We start from the raw sequence: 26,143 nt of genomic DNA on the forward strand, positions 1-26,143 counted from the left end.
GTTATCTCCCCCTCCCACTTCTGAACATTTGAAACATCTGGTTGGCTTCTGTGAGAAGCAAAATGTTGGTCTGGCTTGGCTCTTGGATGGCTCCTGTGCAGGAACAAATATGAAGTTGGCATAGGAGAGAAATTCTAAGGAGAACAGCAGAAAGGATTCTAGAAATTAAAAGGAAAACAGCAGAGAGCAATATGAAAGGATTTTGATTATTGTTAGTATTACATTTTTTATAATGGCCCTTTCCTACATGAAAATAGGATGAAACTGAGATGCAATACAGCAATATTGTTATGCCAAAATATTTTTCAGTGCAATCTCATTTTTTTTATTCTTCTGTTCAGTCATGTCTGATTCTTGGAGACTGTCAAGACCCTGCAGTTTTCTTGGTGAGGTTTTTCAGAAGTGGTTTCCCATTGCCTCCTTCCTAGGGTTGAGAGAGTGACTGGCCCAAGATCACTCAGCTGTCTTTATGCCTAAGGCAGGACTAGAATGCACGCTCTCCCAGCTTCTAGCCTTATGCCTTAACCACTACACCAAGCTGACTCTTATAGGTATGTTAAAAGGTAAAGGTATAGGTTCCCCCGCACATGCGTGCTAGTCGTTTCCAACTCTAGGGGCCAGTGCTCATCTTTGTTTCAAAGCCGAAGAGCCAGCGTTTGTCCGAGGACATCTCTGTGGTCATGTGGCCAGCATGACTAGACGCCAAAGGCGCACGGAACGCTGTTACCTTTCCACCGTAGTGTTCCTATTCTTCTACTTGCATTTTTACGTGCTTTCGAACTGCTAGGTTGGCAGAAGCTGGGACGAGTAACAGGCGCTCACTCTGCTACGCGGCACTCGGGATTCGACCCACCAAACTGCCGACCTTCTGATCGACAAGCTCACCGTCCTAACCCACTGAGCCACCGCGTCCCTATAGGTATGTTACTTAGACACAAATACTATAGATATTGCCTGGGGATGCCCCAATAGTCTAAATTCATTTCTTCAGTATAGTTTACATTTGAATGAAAATCGATTCATATTACAAAGCAGAGAGATTTTTTTAAAGGTCTCTGCATCTATGGAATGTGTCTTTCCTTAATAGTGTTTTTTAAACAAAACAAAACAAAAACAGCCTTTGATGCTCCCTGTCCATGATAACCTCATCTCTTTAATAGGCTCTTGTTTACACCTCCAAGAGATGCTTTATCATCTTATCGCAGCTTGAAGAGTGAGCTGAGCAGGAGTTAGGGAAAAGTCACATATTTAGATGCTTCCCCAGCTTTTGAGGGGTTTTTGTTCTGGAAGAATTACTTTTGAAATTATTTTAGCATACTATAGACTTTAGGTATCTCCAGTTTCTTTTCTGTATAGTTCAAGCTTTAAGTCTGCCTGCCCATTTTTACTGAGATATTTCACCAGCTCTATTCATGTGTTACTTTAAATCACATATATGTAATGCATTGTTACTCATGTCTGGCATAGCTCCCCTATGGTTAAGCATGCATATGAGTGCGGAACAGGTGTTGTTCACCAGAATTTGCAAACACTGGGCTTCTAATGCTGGTCAAATCCTGCCGGCGTCAACTTCCCTCCGCCCTGTGTGTTCCCACAGAGAGGGCCTCCTCAGGGTGCCACCGGTCAGAGAATGCCGGCTGGTGGCCCCCAGGGGGAGGGCCTTCTCTGTGGGCGCCCCAGCTTTATGGAATCAGCTGTCAGTTGAGCTCCGGATGGCACCTGACCTTCACTCCTTCCGACGCGGTCTGAAGACCTATCTATTTGAACAAGCCCGCCTGGCCTGATGGGGGATGTGTTGGGGTTTTTATTGTGGATTTTTTATTACCATCTATTGTTTTAGCTCGGGCTCCTATTTAATTCTTTTTTAATTTTTGTATTCTGTATTTTTATATGTGCCCTGTTCACCGCCTTGAGTCCTTCGGGAGAAGGGCGGTATACAAATATAATAAATACTAAATACTAAAATACTAAACCAAAATGGAAACTGCTCCATTATGATTGCATGATGGATATAGCCAGAAAACAGCTGTAAGCCATGGAGAAACTTCTGTTCAGGACAGAGTTTGGGGATGGTACATACAGTCAAATTAACTATACAGACTTGTTTAATGTGTTGTGTGAACATACCCTGTATACCCTGATGTGTTCAGCTTTTCTAGCATGGCCTTGTCTCGATTCTTTTTCCATCTGTCAGGGGCCAGTAGAGGCTATTGTAAAATGTGACATTTTTATTCAAAAGAATTCACATGTTATGCTTAATGCAATTATTTTACCTTCTTTGGTTATTTCCTGAACTTTATATCATATAACATATCATCACCATCATCATCATCTCTAGTTTACAGACTTATTTGCAGCATGTGTGGGTTGAGACCCAGACACTGTATTCTGGTAGTTTAGAATGTTGAACTTTATGGTCCTGATCCTTCCGTGCCAGACTGAACTCCGAAATCCTGCACAGAACTCTGATCACAGGATGTTGCTAGTGATAAGAGAGACAAAGCAAGCTTTTCCCCTGAAAGCATTTTTAAATCTGCTCTGGAGACTTGGTGGCTTAGGAAGAGTTGTCATAGAATAGATGACGGAATCCCACCTTCCCCAGATGAAAGTCACTTCAGCTGAAAAGATCCCATCAGTTATTTGTGGAACAGCAAAGTAGACCTGAATCTAAAAAAAAGAGAGAGAGAGAGAGTCTATTGCTGAAAGTGGGTGGCCATAAAGTAAAGATTGAACTGAAGATGAAATCATCTTAAAGTATTCAAGTAGTCCAACCCTAAATAAAATTCCCAGAAGGCAGCATGGTGAAACACCTCCATACTTGCAAGAAAAATGGGCAATGTGTCAATATGTTCACTAAGAATTGGCTCAGTTTTAGGAACTCTTTCATTTTAATCCCCAAAATGTTTTCTCAGAAATAAATTTCCCTTGTGGCGACCCTGTTCATTGTTCCCAACCATTTCCAAAGATGTGAACAAGAACAAAACCAACTATCTAGCTCTATTCTTGACATTGTGTATGTTGAGCTGTCGTACCTCTATGGAAAATATCTCCATGTGATCCTTTGCTTAGAGAAGTCTGTATGCACACTGGTTTCAATGATATCCTTCAGATAAGCCAGTTCTTTTCAGTTCTTCAAGGTAGCCCAGGTTGGGAAACAACTCAACAAAAAATACTAGAAGCCAACTTTATAATAACAACATATTGAAAACCAGACAGTGTTTCCCCTTCCCCTTTCCTCCCTCTTATATGAAAGAAAGACAAGGTGGGACTACTGTTAAGATTCTTTTCCACCCTTATTTTGTTTTCCAAGATGAAGCTCATGTTTTGTTAATGGTCTTCTTATAACTTCTGCAAGTTCTATGAAACACTGTCTGATTTTCATCTCTGTTCTCTTCTACACAACTCTTTCATCTCTATCCTGGAGGAATTTTGTGCTGTGTATAAGCCAATACAAGCAACAAGATGATAACAACAATACCACACATCAGAGATGCTCAACAGATATGATGTAGGTAAGACACAATTGGTATGCCTTGCTCTTTACTGCCATCAAAGAAAGTATGTTAATAGGATTAATGATCTTCTAAACTTCTTTACCAAAATGTGGCTCTTAAAAGATGTTGTTCATAAGGGTTTAATGCAGGGGTCTTCAAACTTGGCCCTTTTATGACTTGTGGACTTCAACTTCCAGAATTCCTCAGCCAGCGTGCCTGGCTGAAGAATTCTGGGAGTTGAAATCCACAAGTCATAAAAGGGCCAAGTTTGAAGACCCCTGCTTTAATGTATAATAGGAAGATCCTTTATTATGATGTGTTTAACATTCACCTTTGTGAATGTATTTAACATTCACCTTTTGAGAAGATAAAAGTATCAGGTAAGATCTGAGAACCGACCAGCCAAACTCTGTCTGCATGCCCATCAGTGACACCTGATGTGTAAAGATTCCCTCCCTCAAAGCCTAACTGTCAATACTGAAGCAAATTAAAACAAAATTGACAATGATTTTATTTCCTTTATTTCCAATCAATACTGTAGGAATACAAATTTTCTAGAAAGCTACAAAAAAATCTACCACTTTATCAAGAAGGCATCAAAATGTGTCACTTTGCAAAGACATGAACACCTGCAGTAACCGACACAAAAATAGCATTTTTAGAGTGATGAAATAATTGCACTTAACTGTCATGGATATGAAAGGTATCACACATATGTACCGCAAAAGCTAGAATACATTTTTTTTTACAAAGCACTTTTATAAAAAAATTCTCTGCACACAAACCCTATAATTTTCATATTACTATCATACTAAAGATAAATTCACTTTAAAGCCAACACTTAAAACGTTTTTAAAAACAAAGAAGGTACCAGTACCTACACACAGACAACAAATACAAGAATACTGTACTGCCAAAGGTTTGATAGAAAGTTGTTTTGAAAACTTCAAAATATGTTAAGACACAATTTGCCGAGGTTCATTTTTCTTTTAAAATAGAGCTTTCCCTCAATGCCTAAGCAAGAGGTACTTTGTCATCCAAGGCAGATTGACACCCCTATTCCCAAAGCAACCAGCAGCAGTACAATATTAAAATAACCACTGACCATATATGAATATGCTTAAGTCACAAACCCAGTTTATACACATTACACAAATAAAGTGAGAATTCCATTAAGTCATTTACAAATGTGAACAAATGCATGTGTCAAATAAAAACAAAAAAGGAAACAGAAAGAAAACCTTTTTTTTACATAAAATGTACTGATATTAAAAAATTAAAGGCTATTCAGGTTTTAAAAACTGTTATAAAATTATTTTGTCTTTTTCAGGCACATATTGTAGGCTTTTCTTTTGCAGTCATGAGCCTTGATTGAGAGGCCCGTGTAAAAGAAAGAAAACAAGATGAGAAACAGAAAGAAAACCACCGTGTGAGGAGGTAAATGGGACGTATGTCCTTTGTGAAGCGAGAACATTTCGATACAGCAGAACAACTTTTGGGGAAACTCACAGCCATAGTAAACTACTCAACTGGAGAGCAACAAATTCAAATTTAAACTGTACTTTCAATTTTTCAGTCTTTCTATTCACGGGAATGGCGGGAGAAATAAAACCAAACAAGATTACCATGTAGTCACCATGTAGTAATGATAATATTAATAACAATCAACTGGAGACAAAAATGGGAACCAATTTGTGTTGTTATGGACATCCCACTTGGAGAGGGGCAGGCAGTGATGCTTCAGTGCTTCCTCAGGTACTCCAGTCCCTATTTACACAGTTGGAGTATGAGCATTGCAAGCAATTAGATCCCTACGTACTGTAGAAGGTGGAGTGTTCTTCCCTGGATTAGCATATCCAGGGAAGTTTCCCAGCTTCAGCAGAAGGCAACACGTGCCACATATATCTGTCCTACAGAAAAAGGATGGGCCAGTTTTTAGCCTGTGTGGATGTCCTTGGTATCTGCATCATGCTCAGGGGCTGTAGAAAGTAGGGGCAGAGCGGGTGAAGCCCCACCTTTCAACCTTGCTTTTCAGTATTAGGCAGAAGCCCATACCGCCTCTTCTGCCCTTAAACTCCCTCCACCAAATGGGAAGAATGAGCCCATTTGGTGGAGGGACTTTTAGTGGGTGAAATGGGTACAAGGCTTCACCCTTCAGCCCACTACCTCAAGAACTGGATCAGCATTTCAGGCCCAGCCATGAGAGATTGCAAACGAGGTGCTGTAACCCATAGGTTGACCGCTCCTGTAGCGGAACCACATATATGTTGATTGTTTGTGTGGGGTTAAAGTCGATTGATTTGTAACTGATTTTCCTACACTGTCAAAAGACAAGTTTGGTTTAGAAAACATGCCAAACCATGGTTTTCATTTCCTGTAATCTAGAATCCAAATTATTGAACAGCAACTTTTTCAGGCAGTCTTCTGGAAATACAAAATCTTTCGGGAGGGAAAATTTATGAAATTACATGAAATGTCCATCAATCTTGTGTCTTGCTTCAAGCAATTGTTTGTATTGTTTTGGCCTTCCCAACTAACAGCTTGTGAGATTCGTGGGATTCTGAGATTTCACCTATTTTTATTTTAACATGTTTAATTCTGATGTTTAATAATGACTGCTTCATACTCATCTATGCTGTACTGCCAACTCTAGGTAACTTAATTAATGGTTTGAGATATAAAATATAGTAGGCAAATCATGATTCTGAGTGTTTGATTATTATATATAATTGTTCAGAGATTTGACAGCATACTCTGTGATGCACAGCTTCTGCAGGCTGAATAAGGGACATTTTTACTAAAAGGCCATCAATGCAGATGTTTTATCATGTGTAGAATGAATAAAACATCGATTCATATAGGACTCCACTGTGTACTTGGAAAATTGTGATTAGATTTCATAAAATTTGGTATTACTTAAAAACTGGTTCATACACTACAATATGATTCATTTTTACTTAGTTCAATGTGGGATCCAAGCCAACATGTTTTATAAACTGTGTTACGCTTTAACATGTAACATAAATCAAGCCAAATATGGCTTATCTGACAATCACGATTAAGCGAATAAAAACTTAAATCAGTTTTTGTGTGAACCATGTCCAGAACATCATTAAATTTCCTTCCTGGTTTGGCATGATGTCTAAACTAGAAAAAAATGAAGCATACCCTAAGAGTTGAGCCAAGGCTGTAAAATATACCACTTTGCAGCTTTTGAAATTCTATAAATCACCTTCATATTCTTGGTTGCCTTTGTTCCATTTAATTGTCTCTGTTACTTGAAGGTGATAAAAACAGGAAGATTGAGTTCAAGGCAGTTGCCAAACTGAATGGACTGTAGTAGTAAGTGAGAAAATAGATATCAAACTTGCAAATTACACAACATAGTGGTACAGTACCTAAATAAGCCATTCTAGAATTCAAGTAAATATAAAATTACATTTGTAAAAGCTATGTTTCAACTGCAACAACTTGTACCATTTCTTTTTTTCTTCTCAATTTTATACATAAGACAATAAATAAAAATGATTCCTTTGCAATAAAATATACTCCACCCACTTCCTTACGTATATCTGTCTCAGCAGATATATTTAATAGTTGTAAATATACATAGTTTACTTTTGAGGCCAAACAATCCTTAGTGGATTAGATGCAAGAAGAGAGTGAGGGAGATTTAAATCTTTGAAGAACAAAAAAAATTAATATGAATGCAAATGAAAGAGAGAGGGGGAACAATCACAAATGTTACCACTTTGTGCTGCACAGTAATTTTAATTTTTTTAAAAAAAATCTATTAAAACCAGAATAGTTACAATTCCCTCTGCCAACTTTTGGTTTTACTGCTATCAGTTTTCTCATGTGTGCGCGTCTGCATGAACACACATATGCACACATGCCTTCTTGAATGAGTACATCAATATCAATGTTGTCAATGCCTCTTGAAATAAGTGTTATTCTTCAAATTCACAAAATGTGTTAAATGGCACCCTTTATTTAAAGAAGCTGCCTGTCTAGTAGTGTGACAGTATCAGACTGAATGATACCAGTCTAAAGGATTTTCCAACAATATTTCTTACTCATTTCTAAAAGAAATGGTGCCAAAAAGCATGGGTTAAATGACAGAAACATTTTGATCCATGCTTTTCAATTTTAGACATCTGATTGCTCAAGTTTGTAAACAAAATAAGTGCAAATTTAAGATGGAGAGGACAGGCATCTTCACAGAACGAGTTAGTACATTAATAAAATCACATTTGTCCTTTGCTTAATTTTCTGCTAATTATGGAGAAATGTCAAATTGGATGGAGAAAGACATGGCAAAGGTGAAATACTGATTTTTTTTCTTTTTAATGCTAGTTATCAAAGCCTCAGAAACAAGAGGGAAATTAAGTTTCCAGAATTATGCACTCCTGTGATTTGAAAAAAGCATGCTAGTATAAAAAGATACTCTTTTGAGAACGGAGGCCTGTTAGTTTTGACTGTGTCCAATAAACCAAAGGCATTATGGTGATCTCTAAATATTTTTGGTCTCTACTATTTGTCATTATTATGGCAGCACTTTTCTAAGCTGGAACTTCAAAACCAAAGGCACTTGCATGCAAGAGTGCAGAGTCACAAACTAAGTATTTGGTCATGAGAATTGGAAAAGGCAGCATTATTTATACAATTCAGTTTCTGCAGAAAATTCTAGAGCTGTTTTGTTTCATTTTGGTATAAAGATTCCAACTATGTAGCAATGGGGACTGACTTATCTAGGAAGGTTTCTTTTGACCAAAAGGGTTTCCTCGAGGAGATTATTCTTTTTATACATAAACAAACCAAATTAATGGACTACATATGATTGGCATGATAGGCTAGAAGGTACTCCTACTATAGCACTAAGGCACTGCATACTGTAATGCTTTGGCAGCTTGGAATTAAGAAGTTCCTACTACAAATAACAGTAACAAGAGAGATGCTTCCAGCTTACAAAAGAGCTCACAGTTGCCAGGCAGCTGCTGGGGACCACACATTCCACACAAAACCTTTGACAGACTTAAGGCTTGAGGAAGAAACATGCTCAGGGGATGAATCGTTTACATCCACAAATAAGTGACTGACAAGGCAAACAGTTCCCCATACATTTTTACAAAAAAGCGAACATCAAGAAACATCAGGATGCTTCAGACTGTATAGTCATTACATACGTTATGTTGCAGGCGGCAAACTGATCTGTTTCACATGTGAAAAGTGATCCTAATGTTTTAAAACTTTTTCTTCCCCCTAAAATAAATCTGTCCATCAAAAACCAAAAGCCTTATAATATTTGACTGTTAAAAAGAGAATTTTAGACCTGTTTTAACACCAAGTGCTTCAAAGAAAGGGCTCCTCCTGCTAGGTAAAATGCAGTGCTTCTATTAGATACTTTGCTAGTGTTACAAAACAGGTGAAGACACTCAACCATCAATGTTTGGTTCTAGTGCTCTCAGACAAAATGACTGACAGCACAATCCTGTGCATATCCACCTGGAAGTAAGTCCTGTTTATTTCAACAGGATTTACTCCAGTTAAGCATGTACAGGATTGCAGCCCAAGAGGTTCATCTGCCTTAACATCTATTGCTCAGTTTACCAAGATGCTCAGTTTACCAAGCCTTCCAATGCTCTTCTTGGCCTTCCATTCTACTGCTGGCCTAACCTCCTACCTTTGTGAACGCAAATGTTAGAAATGTTTGAGGAACCCTGTGCTGCAACAATCCACTAGACAGATGAATGTAATCATGGGCAGAAGGCCACAGCGTTATGTAGCTTCCCAGATGTTAAAGCACCATAATCTTCCTTTAAAAATGAAGTAAAATGCAAACTTCCAGATGAACTGTACCTTGATATATCCTCACAGACTTCAATGCACATGTTTTTAATTGTGAAAGCTTTATTAACACAGTGCCTAAAATGTTATAAATAGTATTTACCCTAAGAGTGACTCCAAAATTTCAAAACTGTAGGGAATTGTGACTCTAAGAGGAGCAATTATTGTTCTATCATGAATGTAAAATCAGTATAAAGGAGGAAAGTGTCCATATTTCTTTCCAGAACTTTTCTCAAGTTTCAGCTTTGGATAGCTGGAGGCTAACCTTTCTTTCTAAATGCCTGAAAAAGTCCCCAAACCCAAATTAAAGAAACCTATATTTAGAATCAGAACTATGAAGCAGAACTGCCAGGTGCAAGAACACCCACAAAAAAGGGCTGGGGGGGGGGTATAGTGACAAAAAGTGCAAATTGACATCATAATGGAAAAATGACAACTTATGTCCCTTGTCTCAGATGTTGGAATGCAAGTATGTGAGGATGGAAATTGCATTCTAACATTTATCTATTGCCACGCTTCTAGGAACTTCTCAAGTAAATCAGATTCCACAAGTGAAGAAACAAAGACAGACTGACTTGTTATTTGTAGTTAATATTTTCATGTGCCAGCACTTCGAACCACCAGGTTGAATTATGGCACATAATGGGATGGCTTAGAATCAGAGTAGTTGCTTAAAGCATGTATCTAACCATCTTGTGAGCATGTATCCTTCCTAAATTGCATGTCTTAATATAATGTTGATTAAGCAACATTTCAGCCTTGCTCATGTCTGAAGACCTAGACTTTATACATAATATGTTACTGAAGGAAAAACAAACCCCACATAGGTAGAATCAAATTGTGTGCCTAAGCAATATGAAATAGTGTATATCTAAATGTGGGGGAAGCTCAGATGAAAGGAAATTGTAGTACGGGAGCAAAATGATGAGATTACGGGTAGGTTGTGTGTAGAAAGCTCTATGCAAATAATCTGTACAAACCTTTGGCATGAGCTCTGTGTTCCTTTTCCTGACAAAGAGAATTGTGGACAGGAAAAGAAAAACATGGATAATGATCAACAAGACGAAGCATAGAGCCAGATACTTTGAGAAGTCTACAAAAGAAAAGTTGGTCACAAACTCAACCATCAGTGCTGGTTGGATATTCAGAGAATTATAGTCCAACCCATCTGAAGAGACATAAGGCTGGGGAAAGCTGTATTCATCATGGCAATTTTAAGACACAATCTCATTAAGACAGAGTCTACCAAGCTACCTGTAGCTCCCCAAATATGCATTCTGGGCAGCCAAGTGCTTGACAGCCCTCAGATTGATTCCAAATTTCCAGAGAAGGTGAAAGAATATAGCCATGTGCTGGCATTATATATAGAAGGTCCAGTCTTGACTCTTATTTTTATCTATCTATCTATCTATCTATCTATCTATCTATCTATCTATCTATCTATCTATCTATCTATCTATCTATCTATATATCTATCCTTTTAAAAAAGCTTGATATCCTAGAGCAGTGTTTCTCAATGTTGGCAATATGTGCACTTCAACTCCCAGAATTCTCCAGCCAGTGTACAATCCTAGAGAATAACTTTCAATTCCTCCTGACAAACCTGAGCTAAGTGAAACAGTGATGTGAGTCAGTGTAAAACAGTTCTGAAATATATTAAGCCCTTAATGTGGCTTCCACGAATAGCTGATATTTTACATATGTAGCCTGGTGGATCACACTGAGCAAGACTAGCTTAAGAAAACCAATCAGTCTTTTGTCAATGTCAGATATTTCTAGGATTTTAAAGACATTAAAACAGATGAACCTTTTGTTTTAGACCTTCTATTGTTTTTTTTCCAGTTACAATAATTGTTGTGGCTTTTATCTGACAATGTAATTAAAAAAATAGCACTTTCAAATCCCCCTCCCATATAATTGGTAATTTGGGTGTTGCAATTTCTTGAGTTGTTAAGAAAAACAAAACAAAACCATTTCATATAATATATAATCACGCACACAGGATTACATACACTGTAAGTCTAATCTTTCAGTATTTGTCTAGTTATTGCAAAACGAGCCATCTTTTAATTAAATAATCAAATGACCTTATTAGTACAAATATTTTATATTTTTAATGCACTAGATAAAATTAGTAAAAGAAAGGAAATCTTCTCGCTTTGCAATACCTGCTTGAAAGTTTCAGTGAATTAGAATATTAGTTTTAATATAGAGGGAAAGAAAAAAATATATTTTGCCTACTTTAAGGACCTGTCCATTCCCATCAGGCATTTCTTAAGGCTAAGTTTGTCATTTGGCTTCAAACAGAAATTGAGTTGCAGTATAAAATAATTTAGTGATTTACATTCGTTTGCATTTTCCACAGTAATCAGTTATGAAGATACTTTTTTTTAAAAAAAAAGAATTTGTGTGCTAATTTATGCTTAGTCAAAATTCATTTCATTCTTGCACCTTATAAACATGATTTTATTAATTTAGACAAAACACCTCATAAATTCTTATTACTGCTGTTAAGCTTTTCCATGGCAATTGCTCTGTCTTACATTTTTCTAACACAACAAATTAAAACTTCCACAAATTCTTAAATATAGTCTCCCTCCAAAAGGGTGGCTTTATAAATTTAAAGAACACTTTGTTTTAAGAAAGAATTTGTACAACTGTACCAGAATTTCACAGCTACAATATTTATCAACACACTCCCAATGAGGTTTAGAAAAATGTTGGGGACAGCTCAGCCAAAGAAAACTGCCACTTAGTGTTGAGGTTGACAGTCTGTGTTTTCATAAGAAGTCATATTGAAAAGGTGTATATAAATAACTGTTCAGTCCTTTACAAGCCTGTAGATGTGATGCTGTGCACCATGTTCGCTGTTTGAAACTTCAAATACACAAGCCATGCAAAGGAGCGTTTCTTGAGTGTCCCTGTTTGTTACAACCTGTTTGGGTTTTTTACATAAAAAAGAAAAGAAAGAAAAAAAAGATGACATGTTAGAAACCTGTATATTGTCACAGAGACACAAAAGTAAAGGATATAATTTCAAAAGCAGGCACCTTTTTCATTTTGTATATCAACAAATACATATTTCTAAACTCACCCAGTCTGTTAAACAAGCAGTTTATAAGTTAGATTTTTTTTCAATTCTACTTTTCTGACACAGTTTGCACATGAGAACAAGACAAAGTGGAATTGGTTCAAAGTCAAATTCTGAAGGAAAATTTTTGGAATTTTCTTAAGGAAAATACTAATTGTTAAACCTTGTCCCTTAATTAGTTAAAAAAAAACCTGAAGCATCCGTGAACATAACTAATTCCTTCTCCTTCTGCAACCTTCCTCCAAAATTTGCTCCAGATGTTTTGGGATATCTTTGGGAATACCATGAGGGCTAATAGCATGGAAGCTTTCATAAAGATTAAAAAAATAGTTCACAGATATTTTCTACTTTTTGAAAAGAGAATATAGATAAAAGTTTCCTGTTCCAGTTGTGACTGACTCTAGGAGGCAGTACTCATCTCCGTTTCTTAGTCAAGAAAGCCACTGTTGACCAAGGACACTTCTGTGGTCATGTGACGAGCTTGACTATATCCTGAGGCACATGGAACACTGTTACCTTCCCACCAAAATGCTACCTGTTTATGTACTCATTTTTGCATGCTTTTAAACTGCTAGGTTTGTAGGAGCTGCAGAAAATAAGGGGAGCTCCTCCCATCATGTGGCACTCCGGGCTCAAACCCAAGGTGTCAGCTTTCCAGCTGAAAAGCTCAGCGTCTCTAAGTGTCACGCTATCGTGCCCCTTAAAAGAAGAGAGAATATAATAATGCAATTGTAGAACCGCCTAACTTTTTAATGACCTGTTTCATCCTAACATTTGGAAATCTGAATTTCCAACCTCATTCTGAATAGAAGAAAACCTACTAAAACTTAGGATTTTGGAACTGTTATGGATCAGTTCCATTCTATCTATCTTGCTTTAAAGCCCCAACAGAATATACGCACAGCTACTCTGAAACTCTTCTACTGCAGGCTCAACCGACGGCTTGAGCTATTTGAGCTTCTCTACATTTCTAAAGTGCTCAGAAAGGGGGTAGGTTTAGAAGTATTGGAGAAGAGAGGAAAAGCAAAGGTATAGTAAGTTACATAGACGGATCTGAATTATATCAGATGTCCTGGTATCCAATCTTCCTAAGTTCTCAAGAATTTCAGGAGCTTCTGAAATACAGCCTATTGAAAATAGATAGCTAACACTGAACATTGCTTGAAATGAGTAAACTGCCAAATGCCGTAAGGAAACATTACCTTCCTTGCACTTTGTACTAAAGAGGTGCCAGCTTCTTCCCCGAATCCCACTTCATCACTCAGAATACTATGAGATAAACACATTGGGTACCCAGTCCAAGGAAAACATGTAAACTCCATTGCTAACATAATTAGTAGTCACATTAGATCTGAAAGTGTATAACAGGGTTATGTGAATGTCGGTATCTCGTTCCCATTAGCCTTCACAGATGAGGGCTAAGAGAAAGAAGTACAGGTTGCTCCAAGTATAAACACAACCAAATTTCTACCATAAAGGCACAAATTGGCCTAAATTCACATGTAATATTAAGCTGTAATTTGCTTTTTGTTTCATTTAGTGCACTGTGCAACCATTCAGTTGTGCCTTGATTTCATATTTGGAGAAGGCACAATGGCTTGTTCAAAAAAAACATGTTTAAAAATCCTAGGTTAGTGTTGTATGGAATTCAGTTTTTGCCTCCTACAAATTTTTATTTAAAAAAGTTTCAAATATTGTCCTGTTAGGCAAGATTAAAATCAGAACCCTCTTTTGAAATGACATACATTTCAACTGAAGGACATGGCATTTCTAACTCATTAAAACAAATCGTAGGAAACATCTATCTCCTCCCAACATACTCCAGAGAACAGTGAGCAAAGGGAAGAAAATTATTACCAACAAAATTGTAAAGTTTTCCAACACACTGTTCATCATATATTTCTCTGGTAAATGCTTGAGCTTGTGGATGAAGTTGATCATATATTCACACATTGGGGAGCGGTTTATTCTAAACACAAACCGGCCATTCTCGAACCGTGCATATTCAGTCTAAGAAGAAAAACAAAAAGAAAGTTGAAAATTGAACTAGGTATTTCAAATAATTATTTAGAAATCATTTGATTTTCCCATTAAATTAAACCAGTGTTTAGATATAATAAATTAAATACTGCAATAGCATGAGAAGTCAAGAGTATTTATTTAGACTGCACCCACCCATGGAATTCACTTCCTCTCCCTCTGCAACCCAATACAAATGTTCAATTGTCTAAAATAGATTGGGAAGACACTCTGAAGAAATCTGGAGACTAGGGGTGTGTGTCAGGAGAAAATATAAGAAATCAGGAGAGCAAGGGAAACTCCACTTGCATAAAATGAAGTTATTCATATATTGTCAACTGTGGCTCTTACTTAATTATATAATTCTAATGAATTAAACATCACAATGGAGCTGAAATGTTACTTTGTCATAAAAAATATTGGAAAATACTACATTGTTTAACCCATCCTCTTAATCTTGGATAATTGCAGTAAGCCAAAATAAGAATAGCACAACACTCTAATGCCCACTAGATATACTGAGAAGCCAATCCCAATTTAATTTAATAGTTTTAAGTTTTACAAGCCACAGATGCATTTTTAGCAACAAGCCTCACTGTTATAGTGTGTTTGCTTGCCAAATGAAGCTCCATATACAGTGCAATGGAAAAGTGTATTTAACAGAAGGCCTTTGGTGTAGATACCTATATCATTATCCATATTTTATCAGTTGAGAACATTAAGGAAGATTTTGAAATATTCCCTGTTCGGTATGTGGCGAATCCTCAAATCTATAAAACAGATCATCCATAATACCAGGAATTTAGGTAAGAGTTCTTAATTCTTGAGCTAAAAACAAGTATATCCAGAGCCCTGTTGGCACAACAGTTAGAATGTGGTATTGTAAGCAAACTCTGCCCACAGACCCAGCGGTCAGTCCTGATGGAGCTCAAGGTTGACTTAATCTTCCATCCTTTCGAGGTCAGGCACACTGGCTGAGGAATTCTGGGAGTTTAGTTTAGTTTAGTTTATTAGACTTATATACCGCCCTTCTCCCGTAGGACTCAGGGCGGTTCACAAGGTTTTTTAAAAGAAACAATACCACAATTACAAAATTTAAAACAATTAAAATGATTATATTAAACCTTGAATATAAAAATCCTAATTAAAAACCAATTAAAACCCCAATTAATACCCTCAGTCCAGGCCAGAAAGCTCAAAGAGCCAGGTCTTCAGGTCCCGGCGGAATGAACGGAGGTCAGGGGCAGTCCTAAGCTCTACAGGCAGCTGGTTCCAAAGGGCCGGCGCACCCACAGAGAAGCCCCTCCCCCTGGGTATTGTCCGCTAGCAATCTTTTACCGGCGGTACCCTGAGAAGACCCTCCCTGTGGGAGCGCACAGGACGAAGGGAACTTGATGCTGGCAGCAGGTGCTCCCTCAAATATCCCGGACCCAAGCCATTTAGGGCTTTATAGGTCATCACCAGCACCTTGAATCTCACCCGGAGGGCAACCAGAAGCCAATGCAGCTCGCAGAGCAGAGGTGTTATGTGGGAGTATCGGGAAACCCCCATCACAACCCGCGCGGCTGCATTCTGCGCCAGCTGAAGCCTCCGGATGGTCCTCAAGGGCAGCCCCATGTAGAGAGTGTTGCAGTAGTCCAATCGGGAGGTCACGAGCACATGAGTGACTGTGCGTAGGGCATCTTGGTCCAGGTAGGGCCGCAACTGGTGCACCAGGCGAACCTGGGCAAAGGCCCCCCTGGTCACGGCTCCTATATGGTCTTCAAAACTGAGCTGCGAATCCAGGAGGATGCCCAAGTTGCGTGCCCTATTGACGGGGGGCAACACCTCACCCCCCCATCATGAAAGATGGAATAGGCTGGTTAGTCCGAGATGCCGGTATGCATAGCCACTCAGTCTTGGCAAGATTGAGATGAAGCCTGTTTCTTCCCATCCAGACCCGGACCGTCTCCAGGCAATGGGACATCACGGTGAGGGCATCACTGGGTTGGTTCGGGGTGGAGAAAAAAAGTTGGGTATCATCAGCGTACTGATGATACCCCACCCCGAAACCACGAATGATCTCGCCCAGTGGCTTCATATAGATGTTGAACAGGAGGGGAGAGAGAACCGACCCCTGAGGAACTCCACAAATGAGAGGCCTCGGGGTGGACCTCTGCCCTCCCGTCAACACCGATTGCGAGCGGCCCAGGAGATAGAAGGATAACCACTGCAAAACAGTGCCTCCCAACCCCCTGAGACGCCACAATAGGATACCATGATTGATGGTATCAAAAGCCGTTGAGAGATCTAATAGAACTAGGACAGAGGAGCAACCCCTGTCCCGAGCCCGCCAGAGATCATTCACCAGCGCGACCAATGCCGTCTCCATCCTGTACCCGGGCCTGAAACCCGATTGGTACGGGTCCAGATAATCAGTTTCCTCCAGGAACAGAGGAAGTTGAAGTCCACAAGTCATAAAAGGGCAAAGTTTGAAGACCTCTGCACTATGGGCAGTATATAAGTTTAGGTGTCATTGCTAAGCCCTATAACAAGATTCAGCAGAGGAAATATGTAGGCTAAAACAGAATTTTAGACTTCTCCAAAAATAGTGAAAAAGGCTGTTACAGGGATGCATGCTTACATGTCCAAGACACAAAGAGATTTCATAATGATCAAGCTGCAGTATAAAATACTACTGTTGTCAAATAGACAGACTGCTTTAAGCATTTTAAAGGGTACTCACTAAAGAAAATTCTAGCAAATTAGTCCAAGTTGAATAGCAGGGAGCATATTCCACTTCCCTAGTCAGTTTTTTCCCCCAAAAGCATACCTAAGAACCTGGAGAAAATATTTGTTGTTAGCTGCAAAGTCGTGTCTGACCCATCGCGACCTTATGGACAACGTTCCTCCAGGCCTTCCTGTCCTCTACCATCTTCTGGAGTCCATTTAAGCTCATGCCTACTGCTTCAGTGACTCCATCCAGCCACCTCATTCTCTGTCGTCCCCTTCTTCTCTTGCCCTCAATCTTTCCCAGCATTAGGCTCTTCTCCAGTGAGTCCTTCCTTCTCATTAGGTGGCCAAAGTATTTGAGTTTCAACTTCAGGATCTGGCCTGAGCAGTCAGGGTTTATCTCCTCTAGGACTGACCGGTTTGATCACCTTGCAGTCCAAGGGACTCGCAGGAGTCTTCTCCAGCACCATAGTTCAAAGGCCTCAATTCTTTGGCGCTCAGCCTTTCTTATGGTCCAGCTTTCACTGCCATACATTGCAACTGGGAAGACCATAGCCTTGACTATACGCACTTTTGTTGACAGGGTGATGTCTCTGCTTTTTAGTGTGCTGTCTAGATTTGCCATGGCTTTCCTCCCCGATGAGCAAGCGTCTTTTAATTTCTTGGCCAGCACAACAATTTTATATTAGCACAACTGTAGATGCACTGGTTCAGATGTACAATTTGGGGAAAAAAGGCATTTGTTTAAAAACAACAACACAGAGAAGTATGAGATGGCAACAATAATCCCTACCTCTACTTTTTCCACCACTTGCTTCCCAAATGAGCAGACTTTGGTGGAACAGGTGATTGTCATGTTTTCCGAACTTTCATATTGACTAGTTACACCATAGAATGCTCCTGTATCATCTTGGATGTTGCAATTTAAATCCGCCTGTAAGAAAAACAGCATTTATATAAGAAGCAATTAGCATTCTCCCTTTATGCAGGCTACTCTGGAACCACAAACAGTCCCGTTATATTCAAAGTAATATATCACCTGGATTCTCACTGCAGGTTTGTTTGTTGCCAAGTGACTTTCCACTGCAATTTTGAAAGGCAGGGTTATTTCATTTAAGGTTTGGATTCAAAATTGCCTGGCCATAAAAGGTTTTGACTATTTTAACTATCCAGTTTCTAATTTAAAGAATTAAGAGGATATAACTATTCAATGGGAAAAATATCATTTCCCCCCCCCCAACTTGAACTGAATACATATAAATAAATAAGCCATCCTTTGCAATTAAAAGAGCTAGAAATATATACGGTTAGCCCCTTATTTTGCTTGGAAATAAGATTTTAAAGAGAACATTCAATAATTCCGTATGCTAATAATGAATCATATCATACACTGTATTTATAATCCATCACAATTAATGATAACTTCTCAAACGCAGGTGACACAGGTACAGTTTAGATCACTGGGAATCCAATTTCTTATAATTAATTTAATTACAGCAACTTGTAAAAACAGCTCGGAGTGGTTACTGATAAAAATTCATAGGCATTAAAATAAAGCTACTGTAGATGTCATATGTCATTGAAGAGTAAGGAAGATTGCCCAGTATTCTTTCAACACAGCCACTGAAAATTGAAACCAAACCGTTCGAAAACTTCTCAGCAGCTCACAGGGAAGAGGACACTGGACAACCTGTTGCAGAGTGCAAATACTTACACAAAACAAGAATAAGGACACACTAGCACAGACATGTCAAACACAAGGCCCGGGGGCCGAATCCGGCCCGCAAAGTGGTTTCATGTGGCCCCCGAAGCCATCCTGGAAACAGTGAGGGAACGGTCCCTGCTGCCTTGGCCCTGGCCCAGAGACCCTCCTTCGGCCAGAGACCCTCAGATCTGTCCCACTCCTGCCCAGGCCCCCATAGGCACCCTTGATGCGAATGATGTAGAGCTGGCCATGCCCACCCAGTAGGCCATACGCACTCTAGCCATGCCCACCCAGTAGGCCACGCCCACCCTGGCCATACCCACCCAGCCCCCTGAGGGGAACTGCAATGCAATGAACTGCCCTCAATGAAATTGAGTTTGACACCCCTGCACTAGCATATACTTGGAGAAAGTATGTGAACATTTGCAGGAAACATCTCCTATTCAAATCCTCCCGTCCAACACCACACTTATAAAACACAGCAAAGATGGAATGTTTTTATAATATAACTATCCAAACTTTTTGCAGACAGCACTGTTTGGAGAAAGTAACTGAGATTTAATCATAAAATGGAAGATGCTCCGTAGATGATTGGTAGCATTTGTGATGGGTGGAGCTCATCCCAGAGAACAGTAAACTTCAGAGGTTAAAAAACAAAGAAACTGACTGCATGGAATTAGAAATTTATCTTGAGTACTTATTATAGTTCAGGATTATCCCTCACCTCGATTCTTCTTTTTCACCTTAAATTTCTCAAACAAAAGTGATGTATTCATTCCAGAAACGTATAGTTCTCTTTTAGGCTCAGCACTCAAATATTTTCCTTTCCAACTTTCTCCTGAATTTTGTTAACATGCAAGACTCCCAGGTATATTCTGCAACTCCCCTCTCAGTGACTGGTGCTAGGACACTGAACTGATCTTTAAAGTTGTGGCAGTTGCAGCACCCCGGCAGTTACATGATTGTGATTTGGTCACTTGGCAACCAACTTGTAATTATGATGGTTGCAGCATCCTGCACTCACATGATCACCATTTGTGACTTTATCGCCAGCTTCCAACTAGCAAAGTCAATGGGGAAGCCAGCAGGAGGTCACAAAGGGTGACCACATGACTTCTCACTTAACAACCCCAGAGGATTTGCTTAACGATTGTAACCAGACCTGCAGGAACTCTTGCTGTAAGTCAGTGTGTTCATGTGACATCACACTTTAAAACTGCGTTGACTGGCAATGTAGTTTCCACTTAGTATTGTTAACTGAGGACTTTCCTTCTCCCTTAAATAAGTTATTTCTAATCTCCACCCTCACCCCACTAACTGTCCCATTTCTACTGACTTTCTCTTTTAACTGGCTATTGGTGTATATCAGTGGTGGGATTCAAATATGTGAACAAACGGTTCTTTGTGTGGATGCCACTTCCGGAAGTCCATTCTGGGCCTGGGCAACAAAAGATTTGCTACCGGTTGTGCCGAAGTGATGCGAACTGGCTGAATCCCACCACTGGTGTATATCCTCCTTTCGTAGGAAAAGAAGCAATAGGAGCACATTAAAATAAAACAGCCCTCTGGCCATTTTTATCTTGACTTCTTAAGAATGTGAGGCCCAGAGGAATTATGAAGAATAAAAACAATGACTGCTTTGTGTTGAACCACTCCCAGTAACACACCTTTATTATAAAATCAGCACAAGTTCAAGAAAAAATATTTCTATTGCAATGATGCCCAAGGTACAGCATTACCTCCCTTTTCCTAACTGTATCAACAGGCATAAGTGAAGTAAAGGAAAAAGTATAAGATCAGCCTGAACCTATTTGTATGAAATTTGTAGTTATGTTTATAAAAGAAGGGGTCCCCGAAGATTTTACTCCACTAGCTATAGCTGATTTTAGGAGGTGGTGTTCATCCTCATTTCTAGGCCATTGAGCCAGCACTGTCCAAAGACACATCTGTGATCATGTGGCCAGCATGACATCATGGAGAGCTGTTACCCTCTCAAAGTAGTACCTATTCATGTAATAGCATTTACATGCTTTCAAACTGCTAGGTTGGCAGTAGTTGGGGTGAGAATGGGATATCACTCCATAATGTGGTGCTTGAGTCTTGAACCTGGGCTGATGACTTCCCAGCCAACAAGCCCAGTGTTTTAATCACTGACCCATCATGCTGCCTTCATTAATGTTTGTGCTCCCACATTAATTTAATAATCATGAGTACAGGGGCCAATAGATTGGTGTTTGAAGATTTGGGTGGCTTTGCATGTATTCCTGTCACTAGTTAAGTCCAAAGAGAAAGAATTTGCATCTAACTGGAATAGAAGTACCATTACTGAGATTTCCTCAGCAATGCATCTTTTTGCAAATCTTCATGGGACTGGTTATTCAAAGACCAGACACTCAGATCTGAATAACTATTCCTAGTTTAGACTGCAACAACATGTGACTTGTAAAGCAGATGAAAAGGCTTTACAGATGGACCAAATTTTTATTAAGAACATTAGATTAAAATAAGTATGAAAAAGTAATGTAATATAATCTTTGTTTCCTACTGCCACATGACCCCACCATTTTTTTTTCTAGTTCTACCACAAGTATAATTTTAATATGGTAGAGTCTCAAATAATTTGCTAGGGACTCTTCCTAAGAAATAGTGAAATCAATCTGTCATCAATCTGCTGTCACAGTTGACTAAATGATATATCTGAACATAAGGACAGCTATTTTGTCAGGCAAACTCATCTTACTAATTTTTTAAAAACATTGTATTAAATGTAATTATTCTGTGGTGTATGAATCATCTTTCTATCTGGAGTAGTCATTTTGGTCACAATGGCAGATCTGCTTTTATTGTCAGAATATTATTGGCCTTAGTAACTGTCTTAAGTAGCAATGCTCTTGAGGTAAATTATCATCCTGTTTTTGTATTATATGTGTATAGTTCAGTTATTGCAGTTTATGTGTTAACATTATTGATTCATAAAGGTTTAACATTATCAGCGGAACATGAGGTAAATCGTTGACAGCGGAACACGAGGGAGTTTTGACAGCTGTCAAAACTCCGGACTGGCGCATGCGCACGAGTTGACAGCTCGCGGCTGTCAAAACAACACAAGCCGCCGCACGAGGAGCAGAACTGTCAAACGAGCCGCAGAGCTGATTGGAAGAGAAGTAAAGCGGGAAGAAGGGCGGCTCATGATTGGACCGTACGACCGGCGCCAGACTATAAATAGCCAAGTGCTCCTGTACCTTTCTGCTCTGTCTTAATAAATCAGTTGAAGTTACCAGCTGTCTTGAGTGGTCTGTTCCAGCCACTTCACTGGCGACGAAGGTGGGATCCGCTTCCAGAGCTGAAGTCACGGCCAGGGGAATCCTCGGCCAATAGAGCGAGTCACTGGGAGTTTTAACTCCCCAGCGAAGCGGACCACCGAGCCCTGACAGCATGGCAAATTTCGGACGAGTGAGGGAGTTTGACACTCACCACCCCGAGCGATGGGAGTCGCATCTGGGGCAGGTAGAGGGATTCCTCCTCGTCAGCAAAATAACAGATGACAGAGCCAAGGCAGCCGCACTACTGTACATCAGCGGTCCGCCCGTCTACGATGCTGCTGTCGGACTATTCAGCCCGGTGCCGATCACTGAAGTTCCATACTCAGAACTCGTTGACCGGCTCAGCAAGCACTACATGCCGGCCCGTTCAGAACTGTACTGGCGGGTACAGTTCGCCCAACGAAGGCAGCGGCCGGATGAACCAGCAAATGATTTCATCGCGGGAGTCCGGCACGCTGCGCGAAGCTGCAACTTCCCCGACTTAGAGGACCGGATTCGGGACCAGGTGGTCATCGGGCTGAGGGACGAACGTCTCAAGAAGAAAATCACGTCAAAGCCGGAGATGACCCTCGCCCAGGTCTCCCGTGAGATTTTGGCGTATGAAGATAACCACAAGAAGCCCTCCAACCGAACGGCAATGGAACCCCAAAGCAGCGTCCATCAGGACGAAGCGTGTCTCAGCGACGAAGAGTCCATCGATCTAACAGACACCGATGCATTACAACGCCGAATGGAGAGAAGGCAAGGTAGACGGAGCGACAACAACGACCGTCCCAGTCCAAGAAACTTCACCTCAGCCCAAAGGGAACAACGAAACGCCTGTGCCAGCTGCGGCGGAAACCATGCCCGGGCAAATTGCCGTTTCCGGAGCGCTAAATGTCATAATTGTGGCAAGACCGGCCACATTAAACCCGTCTGCCGAGGCCATCCCCGCGACAACCTGCATGAAGTAGAGGCTGCTTCCCCAGGTACGATCACCCACCGAGCCAGTAAGGGAAAGCCCTCAGTGGGGTTAGTGAAGACAGTGGAGGGAGTACACAGCTTAAGCCCTAAGGTAAAAATTAAAACTAAATTACAGGGAGTCTATTGCGATATGGAGGTGGATTCAGGTTCTGCTGTAACCTTAATTTCGTCTAGAACGTTTAGAGAAATTTGTGAGCGCAGTAAAAAAACAATACCGTTAAAAAGCCCTCAAGTTCAATTAGCTGACTACCAGAAGACACCAATTCAACTCAAGGGGAGGGCTAAGCTCTGGGTAGAATACAAAAAGTTCAAGGGACCACTAGAAGTATTAGTCACCCAGGGGGATCGCACTAATCTGATAGGGTTAAACTGGTTTAGCCCTTTAGGAATTGCCCTCACAGGCGTCAACGCCATTCAGACATCAACCCTTGAGACTGTCTGCAGGAAGTTTGCAGACGTCTTTGATGGTTCCTTAGGCAAATACACAGGACCTCCCATCGCCCTTAACTTAAACCCCGCCATACAGCCTATTAAAATCAGGGCCAGGCGGGTCCCCTTCGCCCTCAAACAAAAAATTGAGGACGAACTGGAACGCCTTGTCAAACTTGGAGTTTTAGAACCTACTGACGGGGGCAGTTGGGAAACCCCCATAGTAACGCCACTGAAACCAAATGGCCAAATTAGAATATGCGCAGATTATAAGGGGACACTCAACTTAGCACTTAATGCCCACTCTTACCCCATTCCAGCAGTTAGGGACGTCCTGGCTTCTATTCGCTCAGGCGCCATTTTTGCGAAATTAGATCTCACGCAGGCGTATTTGCAGTTGCCGGTGACAGATGACACCGCGGCAGCCCAGACAATCGTCACTCACCGCGGAGCATTTAAAGTGACAAGACTACAATTTGGCATTTCGACCGCCCCAGGCATTTTCCAAAGTATTATGGAAAAAACATTAAAGGGAATCCCCGGGGTCTCCCCTTACTTCGACGATGTACTTATCGCCGGAGAAACAGAAGCCATCCTAGCTGACAGACTGTCAGCTGTGCTAGAGCGATTCCGAACGGCCGGATTTAAACTAAAAAGAGAGAAGTGCTCTATAGGAGTTCCCTCTACGGAATTCCTCGGGTATAAGATTGACGCCCAGGGCATTCACCCGACAAACGACAAACTAAAAGCCATCCAAGCAGCCCCCAGCCCCAAAAACAAACAGGAACTTCAGGCGTTTTTGGGATTATTAAATTTTTACCACGCCTTCCTCCCCCACAAGGCTACTATTGCAGAGCCACTTCATAGGCTATTAGACAAGGGCAAACCCTGGACCTGGACAAGAGTGCATGAAAACAGTTTTCAGTCACTCAAGAACATCATTTGTAAAAGTTCCACTATCACACTATTCCAAGAGGACACCCCCGTCTGCATCGCTTGCGATGCATCTCCATACGGGATTGGGGCAGTCTTGAGCCACCTGGACCAGGACGACACCCAAAGACCCATTGCATTTTACTCTCGGACTCTGACTAAAACAGAAAGGAACTACGCTCAAATTGACAGAGAGGCCCTGGCCATCGTTGCTGGAGTTAAAAAATTTCACGACTATCTGTATGGCAGACAGTTCACTATCTTCACGGACCACAAACCCCTATTAGGCATATTTACCTGGGACAAAACGACCCCGCAAATATTGTCCCCTAGAATCCTACGCTGGTCAACCTTCCTATCAGCTTACTCCTACAAACTAGTATACAAACCACGCAGGGAACTAGGGCATGCAGATTGCCTAAGCAGACTCCCTATACGTTGCCACGACCCAGACCCAGCCCCTGCAAGCAACATTATGGCCATCGAGGAATTACCAGAATTCCCCCTCACAGCAAAAATCATTGCTGATAACACCGCGAAGGATTCAACTCTCAGCAGGGTTCTGCAATGGGTCACAACTGGATGGCCACACAAAAGCCCAGCAGAAACATTTCGCCCTTTTTTCACCAGACAAGCAGAACTAACCTCTCATTTAGGCTGTCTTCTATGGGGAAATAGAGTAGTGATACCACACACAAATATACAACAAACATTAAAAACATTACACGAAGGGCACCCTGGAATGGTAAAAATGAAGTTACTTGCAAGAAGCTATGTATGGTGGCCAGGAATTGATAAAGACATAGAACAACATGTAGGGGGATGTTATACTTGCCAACTAACAAGAAGCGAACCACCCCAGGCTCCAATCCATAAGTGGGAAACAACAAAAAACCCATGGTCCCGTATCCACCTAGATTTTGCGGGACCAATACGAGGGCAGAATTTCTTAATAATTGTGGATAGCTTTTCTAAATGGCTCGAGGTGATACCCCTAAACAAAATAACAACATACTCCACTATACAAGCACTTAGAAAAGTTTTTGCAACACATGGCCTCCCAGACGTCATAGTTTCGGATAACGGCCCACAATTCACCTCTCGTGAATTTCAGATGTTCGCTTCGAGGAACTGTATTAGACTGGTGACGTCAGCACCCTTCCACCCGTCGACAAATGGCATGGCAGAAATAATGGTGAGGTCAACAAAAGAAGCACTTAATAAATTCATAAAAGGAAACTGGCACCGACGCCTTAGCCAATTCCTCCTAGCCCAACACACGACACCCGGCACCACCACTGGCAAATCACCAGCTGAACTTCGATGGGGCAGGAGGCTAATAACAAGATTAGACAGACTGCACCCAGATAGAACTCCTAATGACCCACAACCTCCTACATCCGCGCCACGAACCTTTCTGCCAGGCCAAGCTATCTGGGCTAGGAATTACACCAACAACCAAAAATGGATCCAAGGCGTCATAATAAAGCAAACCGGACCTGTCTCATATTTAATCCACTCTGACACACACGGCCAACTACGACGACACCTAGATCAAATAAGAATCCGCAAACCACAAAACACACCCCCACCATCACAACAACCCCTTTTAACCCCCTTTATACCT

At 40.7% G+C, this 26,143-nt stretch overlaps 1 protein-coding gene across 1 annotated transcript in view; it reads right to left on the reverse strand.

Annotated features, from left to right (window-relative positions):
* Positions 1-9,988: 9,988 nt before the first annotated feature.
* Positions 9,989-26,143, reverse strand: part of TEAD1 (TEA domain transcription factor 1) — an 82,759-nt gene continuing 66,604 nt past the window's right edge. Inside the window, exons 8-10 of the mRNA XM_083355890.1 lie at positions 17,957-18,097; positions 14,290-14,442; positions 9,989-12,276 (exon numbers count right to left, since the gene is read on the reverse strand). Of these exons, the coding sequence (XP_083212016.1) occupies positions 12,163-12,276; positions 14,290-14,442; positions 17,957-18,097 (408 nt within the window). The 3' untranslated portion in view covers positions 9,989-12,162. The remainder of the gene's footprint in view (positions 12,277-14,289; positions 14,443-17,956; positions 18,098-26,143) is intronic.

This window comes from Vipera ursinii (genome assembly GCF_947247035.1).
Source record: "Vipera ursinii genome assembly, chromosome: 1".
Classification (NCBI taxonomy): domain Eukaryota; kingdom Metazoa; phylum Chordata; class Lepidosauria; order Squamata; family Viperidae; genus Vipera; species Vipera ursinii.